The sequence below is a fragment of the Zonotrichia albicollis genome, chromosome 3 (genome assembly GCF_047830755.1).
Source record: "Zonotrichia albicollis isolate bZonAlb1 chromosome 3, bZonAlb1.hap1, whole genome shotgun sequence".
Taxonomy (NCBI): Eukaryota; Metazoa; Chordata; class Aves; order Passeriformes; family Passerellidae; genus Zonotrichia; species Zonotrichia albicollis.
This window is the reverse complement of record NC_133821.1, coordinates 69,217,313-69,232,519: the sequence shown is the minus strand read 5'-3', so window position 1 is coordinate 69,232,519 and position 15,207 is coordinate 69,217,313. Positions and strand designations below refer to the sequence as shown.

At 40.7% G+C, this 15,207-nt stretch overlaps 1 protein-coding gene across 1 annotated transcript in view; it reads right to left on the bottom strand.

Annotated features, from left to right (window-relative positions):
- SGK1 (serum/glucocorticoid regulated kinase 1) overlaps positions 1-12,638 on the bottom strand; it is a 69,911-nt gene extending 57,273 nt beyond the window's left edge. The window contains exon 1 of the mRNA XM_005493889.4: positions 12,053-12,638. Within this exon, the coding sequence (XP_005493946.1) occupies positions 12,053-12,121 (69 nt within the window). The 5' untranslated portion in view covers positions 12,122-12,638. The remainder of the gene's footprint in view (positions 1-12,052) is intronic.
- Positions 12,639-15,207: the final 2,569 nt, after the last annotated feature.

Here is a 15,207-nt window from a genome sequence, read left to right as displayed (position 1 = left end):
TCCCAATGCAATTTCATCACCTATAAAACTGCAGCTGTTTCAATTTGTGAAGCTAAGCAGTTTCTCCTGCACCTGTCAAACCTGCCTGGCATTTCAATAAATTGTTCCATGTGTTGTTTTTGCTCCTGCTTTAAAATAGCTGGAGAAATATGGTTTTAAGAAGGGCTAAGTACAGACAAAAAGTACAGTTAATCGGAGTAAAACCACATTTTCAAACTGCCAGTCAAAACCAGTCATTCATATGTATTAAAGAAATAAGTGTTCTTAAGTGAAAAACATAGTAACAGATGCAAACCAGACGCACTCAAAAAATGAAACAAGGGAGGCTTTCTTGCTGCCCTTTACATTATTTCCTTTCTTAGTTTAGTATTTTTCCAGGGGCACATTCACACACACAAGAAACATATTATCCAGCATTTATTCCTTGTGGTCTTCACTTTATTTACACCATGAAGGCAATAAAGAGCTTTGTTTTAGAAACACGAGCTGAAGTGTAAGTCACCAATGCTGACTTATCAGCTTGTGGGTCGGAGTCTCCCACATGTGTAGGTTGTTGGTTTTGGGAAGATTGTGACTGAAGCAGATTGTTTTGAGTCTCTTATTCCATATGCTTTGTTATGTGTAGATTTTCTTTTGCTTAACTCTTGCAAATAAAAAATAAATATTCTGAAGTCATTTTGGGCAAAAGCTATTGAAAGCTAGCACATTTTTCCTCTGAGAATGCCAACATTTTTTGAGGGTTCAATGCCAAGCAGGTTAAACAATAATTATGACATCAGAGAAAATATTAAAAGTATCCTGCAGGTAGGATAATTTACATGGTTTCAATTTGGTGTGCAAATCCTTTTACAGGACAGCTAGTCACCAATATAAATTACTGTGACAAAGAATAAGTGAAATGGAGAAAGCAAACAGAAATTGAAGAAGGCAAGTAGGAGATAATACCTGAGACAGATAGGTTTTTAAATGGACTGAATAGTTTTCCTAGTATTGTGACCATGAAATAAAGGAAATCAGATGTCAGCCTAGCATTGTGGACTTGGCTGGTAACTTCTTCACTAAAGACAGTTTTTTTGAAAAGCAGCAAACGCACCAATCTCAGCTCCTTTCTATCCTTGCAAATCATTTCTCTCATTGGCAGAGCACCTGGGCATGTGGCACACCTGCTCTTGATTCACCTGGTAGGGCAGGTGAACCAATTTTTAGGTGGCATACCTACAACGAAGAAACCCAGTGTGGTTGTCTGGATCCCATATAAACACACAAATGTGCAAAGATATTTAGGTGCAGAAGCTGCTGGGGTTTTGCAAGGCTCACACAATTTACTCCAAGGGCTTCATAAAGCACACTGCTAGGCTGGGCTCTCCAGCAGCTTGCAATGGAGAAGCAGCAATCTCTCCCTTCAGCTCTGTATGGGCCTATTCAGCACACAGGCTACTATATGGGAAAGGTCCAGGTTGGTGAGCCCTTGGAGACAAAAATGGGAGAAGTATGATGAACAGAAGAAATTTGTTGAAAAGAAGATGATTTATTTACATATTTAACTTCTGGACAACTGCCAGTGTGCTTGGAACTGCACAGAAAGAGAACCTCATGAGGCTTGTCTCATATCTAATTACAGCTCTTTCAGGCTTAGTATATATGGAGTAATTGGGGAATGGAATGAACAGTCTCAGAGTAGCTCTGACCTTTTTTCCCTTCAACAGTTCTTAATTAATCTTAAATAGAGAAGGAAATAATTTATTTAGTCCAAGCAAGATATCCCAGACCTTTGCTCTCTTATCACTGTACAAAAGAAAAAAATGCAGTACAGAAGAAGAGACATAAAAAAATAAAGGAACTTTTGAATCTGAAATGAGACCTCTTCCACTCACAGGGAGCTGATGGAAGGTGCATGCGTGGGCACCATAGGCTTAGGAGAGAATGGACACTAATGAATGCTTCTTTCTGACAGGATGAATCAAATCTCACGATCTCCTTATCAAAAATATACATCTGCCATCTCCACCACGTGCATTGTTACTCCCGATGTTACGCATTGGGGAGATGCTGTCAAACTGAAATGCAGGAGCTAAAAGAGAAGTTTCAGGGCCAAGATAATGAAGAGAGACTCCAGATTCCATCCTGATGACTGTGTTTCTTCTTGTCTCTCCACCTCTCTAAAGGTCTTGGTAGTGTTAAAGATATCTTTGGATGGTGGCTGGATCTTTAGGATGCCCATCTACAGAGCTGCTAAGCATTGAGCAGCAATCAAGTTCATCTGTTTTTTGGGAGTTCAAGACCATCCCTGAGTAGTAGTGCTGAATAAAAAGGCTTGGTAATTAGTTAACTTTGTATGCCAATGTCTGAGATGAACAAGAAATCAGTGTGAAGTCAGTGATATCTCTGTGTAAAGGGTTAGGGTGTCCATGGAGCTGGAGAGAAGATGACATGGAGCCAGAATGCAAACTGAGCACAAAACCTGGAGGCACAGCAGCTGTGGTTTTAATCACACCTCCAGTCTGCTGGCATAAGAAGAAAAGGTCACACTACAGAGCTAAAGGTTGCTTTGGTTTGTATTTCACGGGCTATCCTCCTCCAACATTACCTTCCATTATCTTCACATGAGTTTTCTTTATATCACAGCCTAACAGTCAGAAAGGTTTTACACAGAGGATTCCCACAGTCTCTTTGTTTCCACAGCATAGAGGTTTAGTCCAGCACTCCAACCAGAAAAGTTGATGTTACAATGGCTGTCCTTGCAAGGAGCCCTCCTTTGAGTTGACCCTTAAGGGATGCGGCATCCAAAGTTTTGCATGAATCAGAGTGTGTCAAATAATGTCAATGTGCTTCAAAATGTCATTAATTTTAAAGCTAGAAATAAATTATCATTATTCAAATTCCAACCTACCTACAGTTTAGGCCGTTAAAGCTTAACAGTCTTTCATTAGAATAATGCAGGGATCTTTTCAGAAAACAGAAGATACTGAAAGAACTGTATATTTTTTTTCATGAATCTTAACTAATTAGCTTGGAAAGAATTTCAAGCCATTTTATGGACCTATTCTTTGGCAAATTTTTGCAATACATCTAAAATTGTATTGTTGACCTGCAGTTCAAGCATTTTTCTTAATAACCTTTTCCACTTATTTGTACTACGCACTTGCAAATTTTTAACAGCCCCAGTTAAAAACATACATGTGAACAGACTGAAGCAAGACAAATATCTAATAAAAACAGAGCACAAAATAAAATAAAAGATGTCTTTCCCATTAGAAGTACAAAAGACCCCAGCTCCTCACCAATCAGTCATATAAAAATAATTTTGATGGCAACAGTAGTCAGTGATTTTGACTATCTTATTTGTGTCCATGAGGTCTCAATTGAGATTTGAACCCGAACTGTTTACCCTGACTGACAGGGATTTTTACCTTGTGTAGTCCTCTGGATCTTTTCAGAAGACAACTGAACGCCCATGGCATGGTTTGCACAGTGTACAAATATGTGTGTGGCCCTGAAGAGCACAAGCAGACAGGTAATTGACATCTGAAAAAGCAGCTCCTTGACTACTGAGCTGCAGCATCTGCCTGTACACATATCTCCTCCTTCACTGGAGCTGGGACATTAAATGGCTTGCTGCTGCTGGTGGTGGACACCAAACCAGCATCAGTGCACACCAACAGCAAAAAGAGGCTGTCCCCATGCCTTGCACAGCTCACCATCCATGCTACTGATGTTATGCAGAAGCTTGGTTATTGGGGTTTGCTTGTGGGAGGCACAAAAGCAGTGAAATAAGTGCTGGATTATGGAGCACAGCAGGCTCCAGTCTCAGGCTGTCCCCTCTCCAGCCATTTCCTGATGGGCCACAGTATGAGAACAGGCTTGGTCATGCTGCAAGACACTTAAAAGACAAACGTGCCCCTTGGCACTCTTGACTTTGCAGGGCAGGCAGAATCTCAATTTGTGACGCTTTTTCCTTTTGCAATCTATTAACGAGCTGAGTAGACTGGAGATAATAGCTTGTCAACTTAACACAGTATCTAGCATCTTCTGATGCCACTGCCATGTCAGCAAGACTGTATTAAACACTTCTGACCACTTGAAAAAAATTATTTTGGTGCTGCTGCTGTTAAGCTGCTTAAAACGCTTGCATAAATTTCAGCCACACAAACCCAAGCAGATGTTTGCTGCTGCTCTTTCAAGGAAAGGAAATTTTTATTTTAGTGGTGAAAACTAAGAGTAAGGTTCAAGAAAGAAAGAATATGTGTATGAGTTTGTCTAACTGACTGAGTTACCCATTTTCTGTTTGTGCACCTATCTGTGAAATGGGTATGATTATTCTACCTTGTAAGGACATTTTGTGTCTTGGTTAATTGCTTGTGAGCTGATCTGGAAATCTCTCAGTACAGTCTTCAATAAACATTAAGATTTATTGCTTTTGGAGCTATTGTTTTCTTACTCCCTATATTTAATAGTCTTGCTATAAAAGCAACTGTTGTAAATAACAACCACAAGCAATTATTTTGTGATAACATGCTATTTAGAAAAAAACCCAAAACATTCTGTGTTATTGATTTGATTTTGCAACACAGTTTTGCTGTTTTAAGTTTTGCTCGGCTTTCCACTGCCTTAGCATCTCCATTTACATGTTTTTCTGCAGAGATGGTTCCTGTCCTCCTGTTTTCTTCTTCTTTACATCAGCCAATTTGTTGGAAAGATATAAGCTTTCCCTTGCTTTCAGTTCTCTGATTACTTTCTCTGTGGACACAACCCTTGACCTCCCCTGAGCTTGTAACCCTCATCAAAGCCATGTCTTTAATTAGCAGATAGAATAACATATACACAGAGTTGCTCCAAACTCATAGTCCTTCCCAGTCCCTGCAGCTCATATTTATCAATCTCCCCATTTGGCAGAGGAATCACATTGATTTTTCATCAGACACAGCTGCCTCTTTTCTTAGTATCTCAGTTTGCATCACCAGTTACCACACAGCTAAGGGTGTCCAAAACCCTCTGTGCTGTTCTTCTTGCTGACATTTTCTTGCATCACAATGTTTTTCAGACAATTTGGATGTTTAGACTAAGGGTAAATGATACTGAAGCTGCTGAGCTGAGTTATGAGAGCAGTGACAACATTGTGTCTGGGGTAGAATTGCTCTAAGAATTTGACTCCACACTCTGTGGCATTTAAAACACTGTCAATATGCGCTTGGCAGAAGACTGGGAGATCTCACAGCTGGCCCTTCCCCAAAAAGAAGCCATGCTCAGCTCTGAAGGCATGTAATGAAGGCAGACCAAAGCACTCTTCAGGCTCAAGCAATATCTAATCTGATCTTGAAAGGAATGAGCCAGAGCAGGCTCTCATAGGAACCTCCCCTCATCGCTATTTGATTTTAGTGATGGTGGATAATGAGAACCTGAAAGTGGTAAAAGAGCTGAGGGCATGTTTGGAAAAATCCAGTCAGAATCTGAAATTTAAAAAAAAATTGAGAAGTCCATTTCTCAGAAAGAATGGGGTAAGATAAAGAGTAAATCTTTAAGTGAATTCTGTGCTCCGAGTTTTCCAGGAGGACAATGATGTACAGCATGGAAGAAAAAAACTTATGGGACTATGTGAACAGAAACAAAACTATCACATCTGAAGGAAGAGCAAATTTTAAAAAGTTCAGTAGAAAATGAGATAACATGCAACATGAATTTACCAGTATGCCAAACTTGCCTGATGTCTTCCTTTGATGAGGCAAATGTGGGTAATCTAATCCATATGGTCTTTGGCAACACAGTAACACAAGTGATAACCCAGGGGAAATAAATTAAAATGGAGAATAAGAATAGTCTTACAAACATAATCATGGGATAAAGGAGCAAACAAAAAGTGTATTGTCAAGAGGAACATTACTACTGGAGATGGGTTTGATATAGAACCTAAGCTTGTGCTCAGAAAATTTGGCAGTGACACATAGATCTGCATAGCAAAACAGGACTAGAGCAGGGGAAAAGAGTGGGAGGGAGGTTGAGACCCCATGAGAAAGAGCTTTGAAAGAGGACTGTATGGATGCTTTGGTAAGCCCAAAGAGATCTCCTGGCCAACAGATATGACAGCTGCCTCTGTCTGCTGGAGTTACTGGGCAAGGGAAAGTCTACCCTAAAGGAAGTGTCTAAAGGGTTTGTCTTTAGCCTAGATAAATACAGCTGGAAGAAGAAATGACTGCTCTCTATAAATACACCACTGGTTGTATAGATGAGGGAAGGGCACGATCTATATAAGTTATTGCTTTGTGTTAGTAAAAGAGCAAATGGGAATAAATTGGTCATGTGTAAAACCAGGCTGAAAATGAAAGGAGGATTTCTTAATTTTCAAGCAGAGGGATTTTTCCAAAACTGGAAGAGGACAGGGCAACTTCAAGCATTAGCTTGACAAATTTGTGATAGGAATTATGAGATGTGTTTAGGAAAGAAGATCAAGCTTAAGTTTAAGGAGTATGGATGTGCTTTCTAGTATATTTTTTATGAAAGAGAATGGAAGAGGTTAGAGGAAGGAGAAATGAATAAGAAATAACTTTTTCCTCTCTCTTGAGCTTTTTCTTTCGTTCCTTTTCTCTCATTCTGCTGTCCTTCCTCTATTCTTCCCTATTTCTTTTTCCTTTTATTCATTTTATTCCAAGCTATTATACTTTAGTTTTAACCGCACTTTCATATTTTAGTTTTGAACAAGGGACTCACAGATATTTTCTTGTCTAAATGTTGTCAGTTTTGTCTCATAAATATTTTCCTGTATGCTAGCTGAAAACCAAAATATTAGCAGTGATCCCAACCCAAAGCTCGTCTTGGTTTATGGGAAGACAGAACAAATTTTTTTTAATGGAAAACTAGTACTGAGGCCTTACACTGTTTCTCACCCATTCTCATACTTATCCCATACTTATCCTTAGTAAGTGTTCACTTAATAGGCTTTATCAGGAAGGAGTCGATAGGCAGAAGATGAGAAAACTACTGGTCAGCTCAATGACCTTTTGCAGCAGGTTTGAAGCCTGATAGAGATACAAGGCCACCTTCATCTCAGATACCTAAAAGCCTCATGGTAGTTGTGGTCTGCAATGCTCAGGTTATAGACTGATGAAGGCATTTGGGGCTGTGGTGGGCAAGGCTGGCAGCTTACAGCTCTGACTGGTGCTGAAAAAAGCCATGGATGCTCAGCACCTCCTCACACAGAACAAGTGAGATGGCAAAAAAATTCTCTGCTGCAAGTCTTTGCCTTACTTGCAGTCACCCAGGATCCTTGTCTCTGGAAATCAGCTTTAAAATTTATGTATTTTTGTGACATTGGCCCAAGCAGCTAAGAAAAGCAGCAGTATAATCAGTCATGCCCTATAGAGCTGAGATTTTTCCATGGTATAGACATTTTGTCTCTCATTTTCTTCTAGGTAAGCTTCCAATTAGCCTAAATAAAATGTTATCTCCAGCCCTTAAATGAATTTCTAGATTTGTAAGAGTGGCAGAGCAGAGAGCAATCCCCCCCAGCACAATGTACCAGAGGGACCATAATCTGTAGGAACTCATCTGGAAGTACTGCATTCAAGGGCTTTCTGTACCACAAAATTACTGTAGCCCTAAAAATGGAACTCAGGTAATTCTGCTGTCCCCTCAGCCATGTGTTGCCTTGGGCTCCAGTGCAGCCTGGGCTGTCATCTTCGTGCACAATGATGTTTACAGGTTAGTCTTTTCAGCTCGTGTATGGGGAAAGCTGCTGGTATGTAGTGCCATAAAATATCAACATAGAGAGGAGAAGGACATGGCTTCCACAAACTGCTTGTTTGGAAAAGCTGCATAGAAACAAAGGTTGCTATTTTCTCTTCATTCTTGCGCGTTCGCTTTGGCTTGACCTAAATTGCTAATTAATGTAAATTTTCTCAGTGAAAAAGGATTATGGATATTCTTTCCCTTATCAGGTTTCAGACTAGCAAATCCTTAATCCCTGCAATAAACTTCTTCTCTAAGACATGCCCTGTTTCTTTTTTTTTTTTTTTCCCTTTTATGGAAGACAGCTATTTCTTTTCCCATTTATCAGTCATTTATCTTCTTCACATTCTGAATAAATTTGTATTTGGTCTTGGTCCATACCTAAGAGGATAACGAATTTCCATATTCACTGAGGTTACCATATCATAAACGCAGTATTTAAGTGGCAGGGATGGTTCCTCATCACCCACTCTGGTTTAACCATGTTGGTTTGTGTTGTGATATATGACATGGCATGTTGTTTTGATATGAAGGAGGTCGCATATTGTAAAATACTATCCAAAATCTTCATAAGGTAGGCCAATGCAACAGAAGAGGCAGTGCAAATACCACAAACACCCACTTGCCAAAAAACATTGGGCAGGGATGGCAGTAGGTGAAAATGAAAGGCCCTTCTGCCCTGGGATGTCCCATTGGCTGACAAGGAATAACACATTTGTAGGTTTACCTCATTCAATGATCTTTTGAATTGGGAGCATCCTGCTGTGTGGGCAATCCTGCACAGCTCTGAAGGATGAGACCTGCAAGCCACTCACAACAGAAGGATGTGACTTCTGCCAATTAACAAACCATTTTTATTTAACTTTGGGGAAGTTAAGCTGCTGCTGGTATATGAAAAAAAGATATTTCCCAGCCATTTATAGCCAAAGCTGTTTAAGGGTTATTTATATCCATATCCAGTATGCAATGTCAGTGGACAAGGAAAACAATGGTCGTAAAAATGAAGGTAATTGTGTGCCATCAGATGACAATGTCTTTTAATATCCCAACCTTGTCAGAAGGCAATCCTTTTATGCCATGGCCAAATATTATTTGAACAATGGTGTTTACAATTTATCTTCATTGGATTAACTTCAGATTTCCTCTTTGTACCTGTATATGGCCCATCTTCTTTTCTCCCCTTCTCTTTCTAGATTTGCGTCATCTTTAATTAAAACCCAATATTTAACCATTAAAACTTCTGATTCTAGGCACAATTACTTGTTACACCTCTTGCAATGAATAAAAGACAGGCCTTGTAAATCCATTGGTTTTCTCCAAGCTGCACCCATTTAAGTGGTTGAAGCCCCTATTTTGTTGTTCCAACCCCACCAGAAGTGAGTGCTACAGGCTATTCTGCAAAACAAATAGTTTCTATTTCCCTTTAAATTTTAATTAAGTGTGCTGCCCTTTAATTTCAGCCTTTCCTTCCTGTTCTCTGACCTCTGGACATGATTAGTCCATACCCTGAATCATCTGACACAGCAGGCAGCATCCCAGAGGGGCAGTACTTTGTCATCAGAGAATAAGCCAGGCTTAAAAAAAATCTGTTCCTCAAATTCAAGTCAACCTTAGAATGCACTTTCAGCCTAGTCTAAATCCACACAGCTCTGCCAGTCCTTTCTGCACTCTTGGACACAGCAACAAACAGTATTGCAATTTAATGACAGCATAAGGCTCAATGGGAAATTACACCAATGAAGATACATCTGGCGCTTTCTTCCAAAACAAATCTAACTGAGTTGAAAAAACAGCAGCATTTCCCAAAATTTAGTGTGTTTTACTCTACATTGATTTGGATTTTTTAGAATTAGACTTGGAAAGCACCTCTACTAGGAATGTGTGCTTTTGAGGATACAGACACAGTGATTTCAAACTGGAGAGACCAGAGCCCCATCCCTTGTTTCATCACAGACCCTGTGATCTGGTGGTCTGGGAGAAGCCTGCGCAGTACCCAGATAAAAATTCTCCTTCTCTGGGCTTCAGGCATGTGTCAGTAAGGAGGGACAGCAGCACCTCACCCAGCAGCCAGGACTGCTGGGCTCTGCAGTGCAAGGGCTGCCTCCCGCTCCCAATGGATGGATGGAGGATGCATCCACTGGGGTGCTGCTTATGGAGCACTGGTGCTGTGGGGATGCAAACCATCAAACAGCTCCACCACGCAGCACACTCAGACCAAGAAACCTTGCAAGTGTGCTTCTGTACATGCAGGATTCTGGTGTTGTTCAGCCAGAGTGTCCAGATCACTGGCAGGGGACCAAATCAACTCTTGAACCATCTCTCCCTGTTCTCCCAGCAGTTAACATGTGGCATGTCACCAGTCCAGCAAATGCAAGAAATATTTCTGGGAGCCAGCAACACGTCATGAGCATGTAGCTTTTTTTTGTTTGTGTATGTTTCAAACACTGACTTTGGACAATGGAGATTTTCTGTGAGGAAGGTAAGAGGGGAAAGGGAAACATCAATGAACACATATATCTCTTATCAGAAAAGCATAGGGAGAGAAATCCCTTCTTTGTGTATCTAAATTGGTTTTACTGATTTTGTCTATCTTCATCACAGCAGCAAAAAGGCAACATCTGTTAATATGAAAACCCTCAGAAACCAAAGGCAGCTATTTGTCCTGTTCCACTGTCCAGGACTGTTTCAGCATGCCAGTTTCTTCAATGACAACTTCAATTAACAATCTCTTTCGACAGAAAATTCACTGATTATCAGTGTAGGTCTGGAAAAAAACCCACAAATCACAATTTTCCCTTCTTCTAGAACAAAATTAGGTAGAGGTTTCCAGTGATAACTTCTCAGTAGCTCCAAACAGATAGAAGACAGTTACCAATATAGGAACCTTATACAGGAATTGTAAGCCAGTTACTTTCCTCTTTAATAATGCAATTATAGTAAAACCTTCAAGCAGATATAAAAAAAACCAAACAGATAACCTTGCTGGTAAGCTGAGTATCAGACATACATGTGCCAATAGTAATGTACTTAAATGAGAAGCATGTTGGGATGAGAACCATTTTTATGGGCTGAATTTATGTGCTGTTTGAGTTGTCATTCTGAGGCTTCTACAAACCACCCTGGAAACAACATTTGTTGTCTAACACTGCACCTTTTTCCTCTGAGTGACCCAGCTAGTATTTTCTACATTTGCCCTTAAATGTGGCAGCTTGGTGCCTGAAAGGGCTTGACCTCAGCTTACAAATTAGTTACTGGTGTAGGCTTCATTGGTTTTTTGCCTGAAGGGTTAAAAGGACTGACCATATTCTTGGCATAATGGAGAGAGAGAGAATGAATGGGGATGAATGAATGAATGAACTAATGAGTGAATGGAGCAGCTTATCTGCTCCTACTCCAGTCTGTTTAAAGAGAGGGTTGTCCTTTTAATCACTCAGGAAATCCTTTCCACAGTGTAGTCCCTGCTAACAATCTCTTTCTGATGCTTTGCTTCTGCTGTCTGGGTCTACCCAGACTTATCCAGAATACCTGTCCTGCTGCCACATGGAAATGACTTTGTTTCTCAAGTTAAATAAAGAGTGTGCAGAATTATCACTAGAAAAGAGTCAAAGAAACAGAAAAGACTTAGCTAAAGTGATGAGATAGAGTTACACCTGCATTTCTTTGAGGAAATCATCAAATAAATGGCATAGCAAATATTTTCTAAATCCTGACATATCTAAGTTAAAAATTATAGAAGAAAATCAAATTCAGGCGTAGCTCAGCCTTACTCTTTTCTCCTGCAAGAGTTATGATTACAGGCAAATTACAAGCTGTGAAGTATTTTCCTGAGCTCACAGATGCTTCTTTGTTCTCTATTTCTCCCTACTTTGTGAGATGATGAATGGATGAGGGTAATGCTACACTTCAGGAAAGTAAATGGAAGGTGTGGAGGGAGTCATAACCCCAGGTGGATGTAGAGGAGCGAGTCAGAGACAAGCTGCAACATCCCTGCACTCTGCTTTGGAGTGCATCATCCCAGCCTGAATAGCTGCCTGTATTGCGTCAAGCCCTGGGGTCAGCGGTGACAGAGACACACATTCCACGGCAAAGAGTGCTGATGTAATGCCTTTGGAGCCCCCAGCCTCGTCCTCCTGCCCTGCTCCTCTTCACCTGCACTGCTACTGCCCTTGCTCTTCAGTAGAACTGCCCATGGGCTCTGTAAAGTAGGAGACCAATGTAAAGCACTTTCCTTCTTCAATGACTTTCTTTCTGCTCTGACTAAGTAAGAAATGCAGCAATAATAAAAGAAATAGAAAAAAAAAAAAAAAAGGAAAGGATTAAAGGAAAATCTTACCCTCTTTTTAAAAAACTGAAAGGCTGAGCACTTCTTGACTGGAAATCCATTCATGTCTTTGTTGACCATTTTCCACAGTGAAGGGTACACAGTGATAGATCCAGTGTGCCAGTGTGGCACTTGCTCAGTGCATCTGTTTTCCTCTGTATTCTTCCAGCTGATGAAGGCAGAGCAGGGCAGCAGGCTCACCGACACGGCTCAGGCAGCTGTCCTTTACACACTCATCCTCCTGCACCAGCTACTGCAGCAGCAGCACAGCACTGGCAGCAGCAGCAGCAGCTTTTCCCAGCTTTCAGATGCAGCTCTCTATTAGCTTCTTAGAATCATCCCCTAAATACATACACTCCTGTAAAATCCCGTGACAGCTCTCAGATCAGAGGCAGCAGAGCTCAGGCAAAGTGGGGCTCACACAAAGCGGGTCCGTCCATCCTGTGAGAGTCACTGGTGCCACATGCTGCACGAGCTCAGAGGACACCGTGCTCAGTTTGCTATTCTCCTTCTTCAGGTGGTGCGAGTCACTGCTGCTTGAGATGAGAGCTGGTTTTGATTGTGCAAATTTCAGTGGGAGCTGCAGTTCAGCAACAGCAGAGAGAGAGGGAGGGAGGGAGGGAGGGGAAGGGGGGAAAGGAGAGAGAGAGAGAGAGGGAGGGAGAGATGCACAGGCAGAGCAGCCGAACACAAATAACCATACAAAGGATAGTAGGAAGGCTCAGGGAAAGAAGTGCTGAAAGGCAATATCTTTCCCCTGGGAGAATGACAGGGGTGGCTGTCATTTTATATGTGAACAGTCTTTGAGTAAGACGAAAAGAAACACAGGTCAATTTAAAAAAAATTCTTTTTCCTGTGTTGTTCTGATTTAAACAGTGGTAGTTTGGAAAAATGCCCATCCGGTGATCAATGCCATACTGGGTTATGTGACAGGACATGCTGTAGAGACTTCAATGAGCTTAAAGGAAACCCACAGTTCCTATAAAGTACATTTTTTATATATAGTGCAGATAAATGTGAACCAATCAGACACAGACACATTTGTCCAGATATTTCTGTATAGCTTTTAAAACCCAAAGGGTTTTTTCATTAGAAATAGGACTGAAAGAATCTTGAAAAGGTGCCTTTTTTAGCTTCCTTTTTATTAAATTCAATTGAGTTAAATGTCACCAAGTCCAGTGAATCCAATAATATGTGTTTAACTAAACTGTAAAGTATATTAAGTATATTTTAATTAAGCTACATTTTCCAGAAAGGTTTGGAAAATAAAATGGGGTTTTCATGACCTCCTATCAGCCTATGTTCCAGGTTAATAAAAATCAGTTTCAAGAAAGCCCCTAATTTCTAATATTGATCTGGCTTCTCATTCGAGCCATAACTTCCAAGATTGGTCAGCCCAGTAATATAAAGAATATTTTTTATATGTATGTGTGTGTGTGTATATATATATATATATATATATATATATAATATATATATGAGGATACTGGTAAATCATCTCTATGTGTAGGTAAATGGACTGAGCATTTCACATTTTTCAGTGGAAGCCATTTTCAGTAGTCTTTGAAGATATTGTGTCACTCCTCCCTGTCCCTTTTATCTCCTCTTTTGAAGATCCTTTAATAATAAGAGCTGTATATCCTATCCCAGTGCAGGGTTCCCCTTATTGCATCTAGAGAGGTGAAACTATGAACAAAAATCTACTACCATGGCTGTTCCCCAGAGAATCCCACAGATCTTTGGACCTGTGCAACTCATTGGAGACCCCAGCCAGAGCAGATTGTGGGCTATGACCTTTTTACAAGTCAACAACATGTATTTCCCAACTCTGTACCTTTAGCTCTCCATCACAGTTTATAAACAATTTGGCTGCACTCATCTTAGACTTGGAATTTCTTAAGGACATAGTATGACAGCATTCATCCAAAACCTCTTTTCCTCATACCTATTTCCCCATTTTTTCCCTTTTTCTCCCCATCCTTTTCCATCCTTTTTCTGACCTTTCCTGTCCTTTTCTGTCTTTCCCCTTTGTCTTTAATTGCATTAGTCACAGCAGTCCCAATAATAGTCTGAGAAATATTTCTTGGGCTCAGGTTAAAAATTCTGGTTAAAATTATGAGGGGAAAGTACAGCCTGATCCCAGGTCACAAATGAAGACACTCATTGGGAAGATACAGTTTTTGTCCAAGCAGTCCAAAAGACATAATCTTGATTTTGGATGTTCTTACAGGACTGTCTGAAGCAAGGGGCTGAAAAGCCAATATCTCATCAGAATTGTTTCACTTTATATAAGTAATTGTCACTGGAGGAAGGACAGAGGGAATTTTCCACTCTGCTCCTCTGTCTGGGGCTAATGGATTTTGCCAAGATGCAATTCAGCCCAGCCCTTGAAAACCAATCAGCAATTCAGAGTGCCCAGCTAGAGGGACATGGAGGAGATTTTTAGAAAATATGGAATTCTCAATATGCCTCTGCCAGGCTTCCCGAAGTGAGCACCACCCTCCTTCACCTTGCAGCCAATCCTGCAGTCTCACTGCTCTCTCATTAATCTCTGCTGTGCTTTAGAGCTGCCAGAGCTGTATTCTGGTGCTTACACAGAGAGATGTAGACAATGGCGAGTGCCCAATTTCTACTGGTGGTGTCTCTCACTATCCTGGAGCACCATGTGCTTTGTTGGCTAATCTGAAATGCAAGAAAATGGTTGTCAAAAGAAAGACTTTCATTCAGACAAACCAGGAAGCTTGCTATGCACGTACATTTATTTTTGAGATCTTTGATCTATTCAGCCACAGCTTTGATCTGTCTCTCAGCCTCAGATATTTCTCCTGCAGGCACAGCCTTCTTTTTCACAAAAGCATTTGTGTTGTCTCTACCTCCTCCATAAGATTTCCAGGCTGCTGACTGAAATGCCATTCTCCTTCCAGCCTCATAACCCGGCACCCTGCAGGCTGCTGGGGGTGGTGACTGCCCTGTGGGGATATCTCCTGAGTCCTGGTGCCAAGGCCTTGACCTCCAGACCTTTTCTGCTCTTTATTTTCTTTGGGTGTTTGCCTCTTTTCAGCTGAACAAACTATGCACTTATGTTAATTTCCATTAGAGAGGAAAAACTCCAGCTGGTTTTAAAGCAGCCTGATAGTTTTAAAGTACTGTAGGAGTTATTTTTCAAT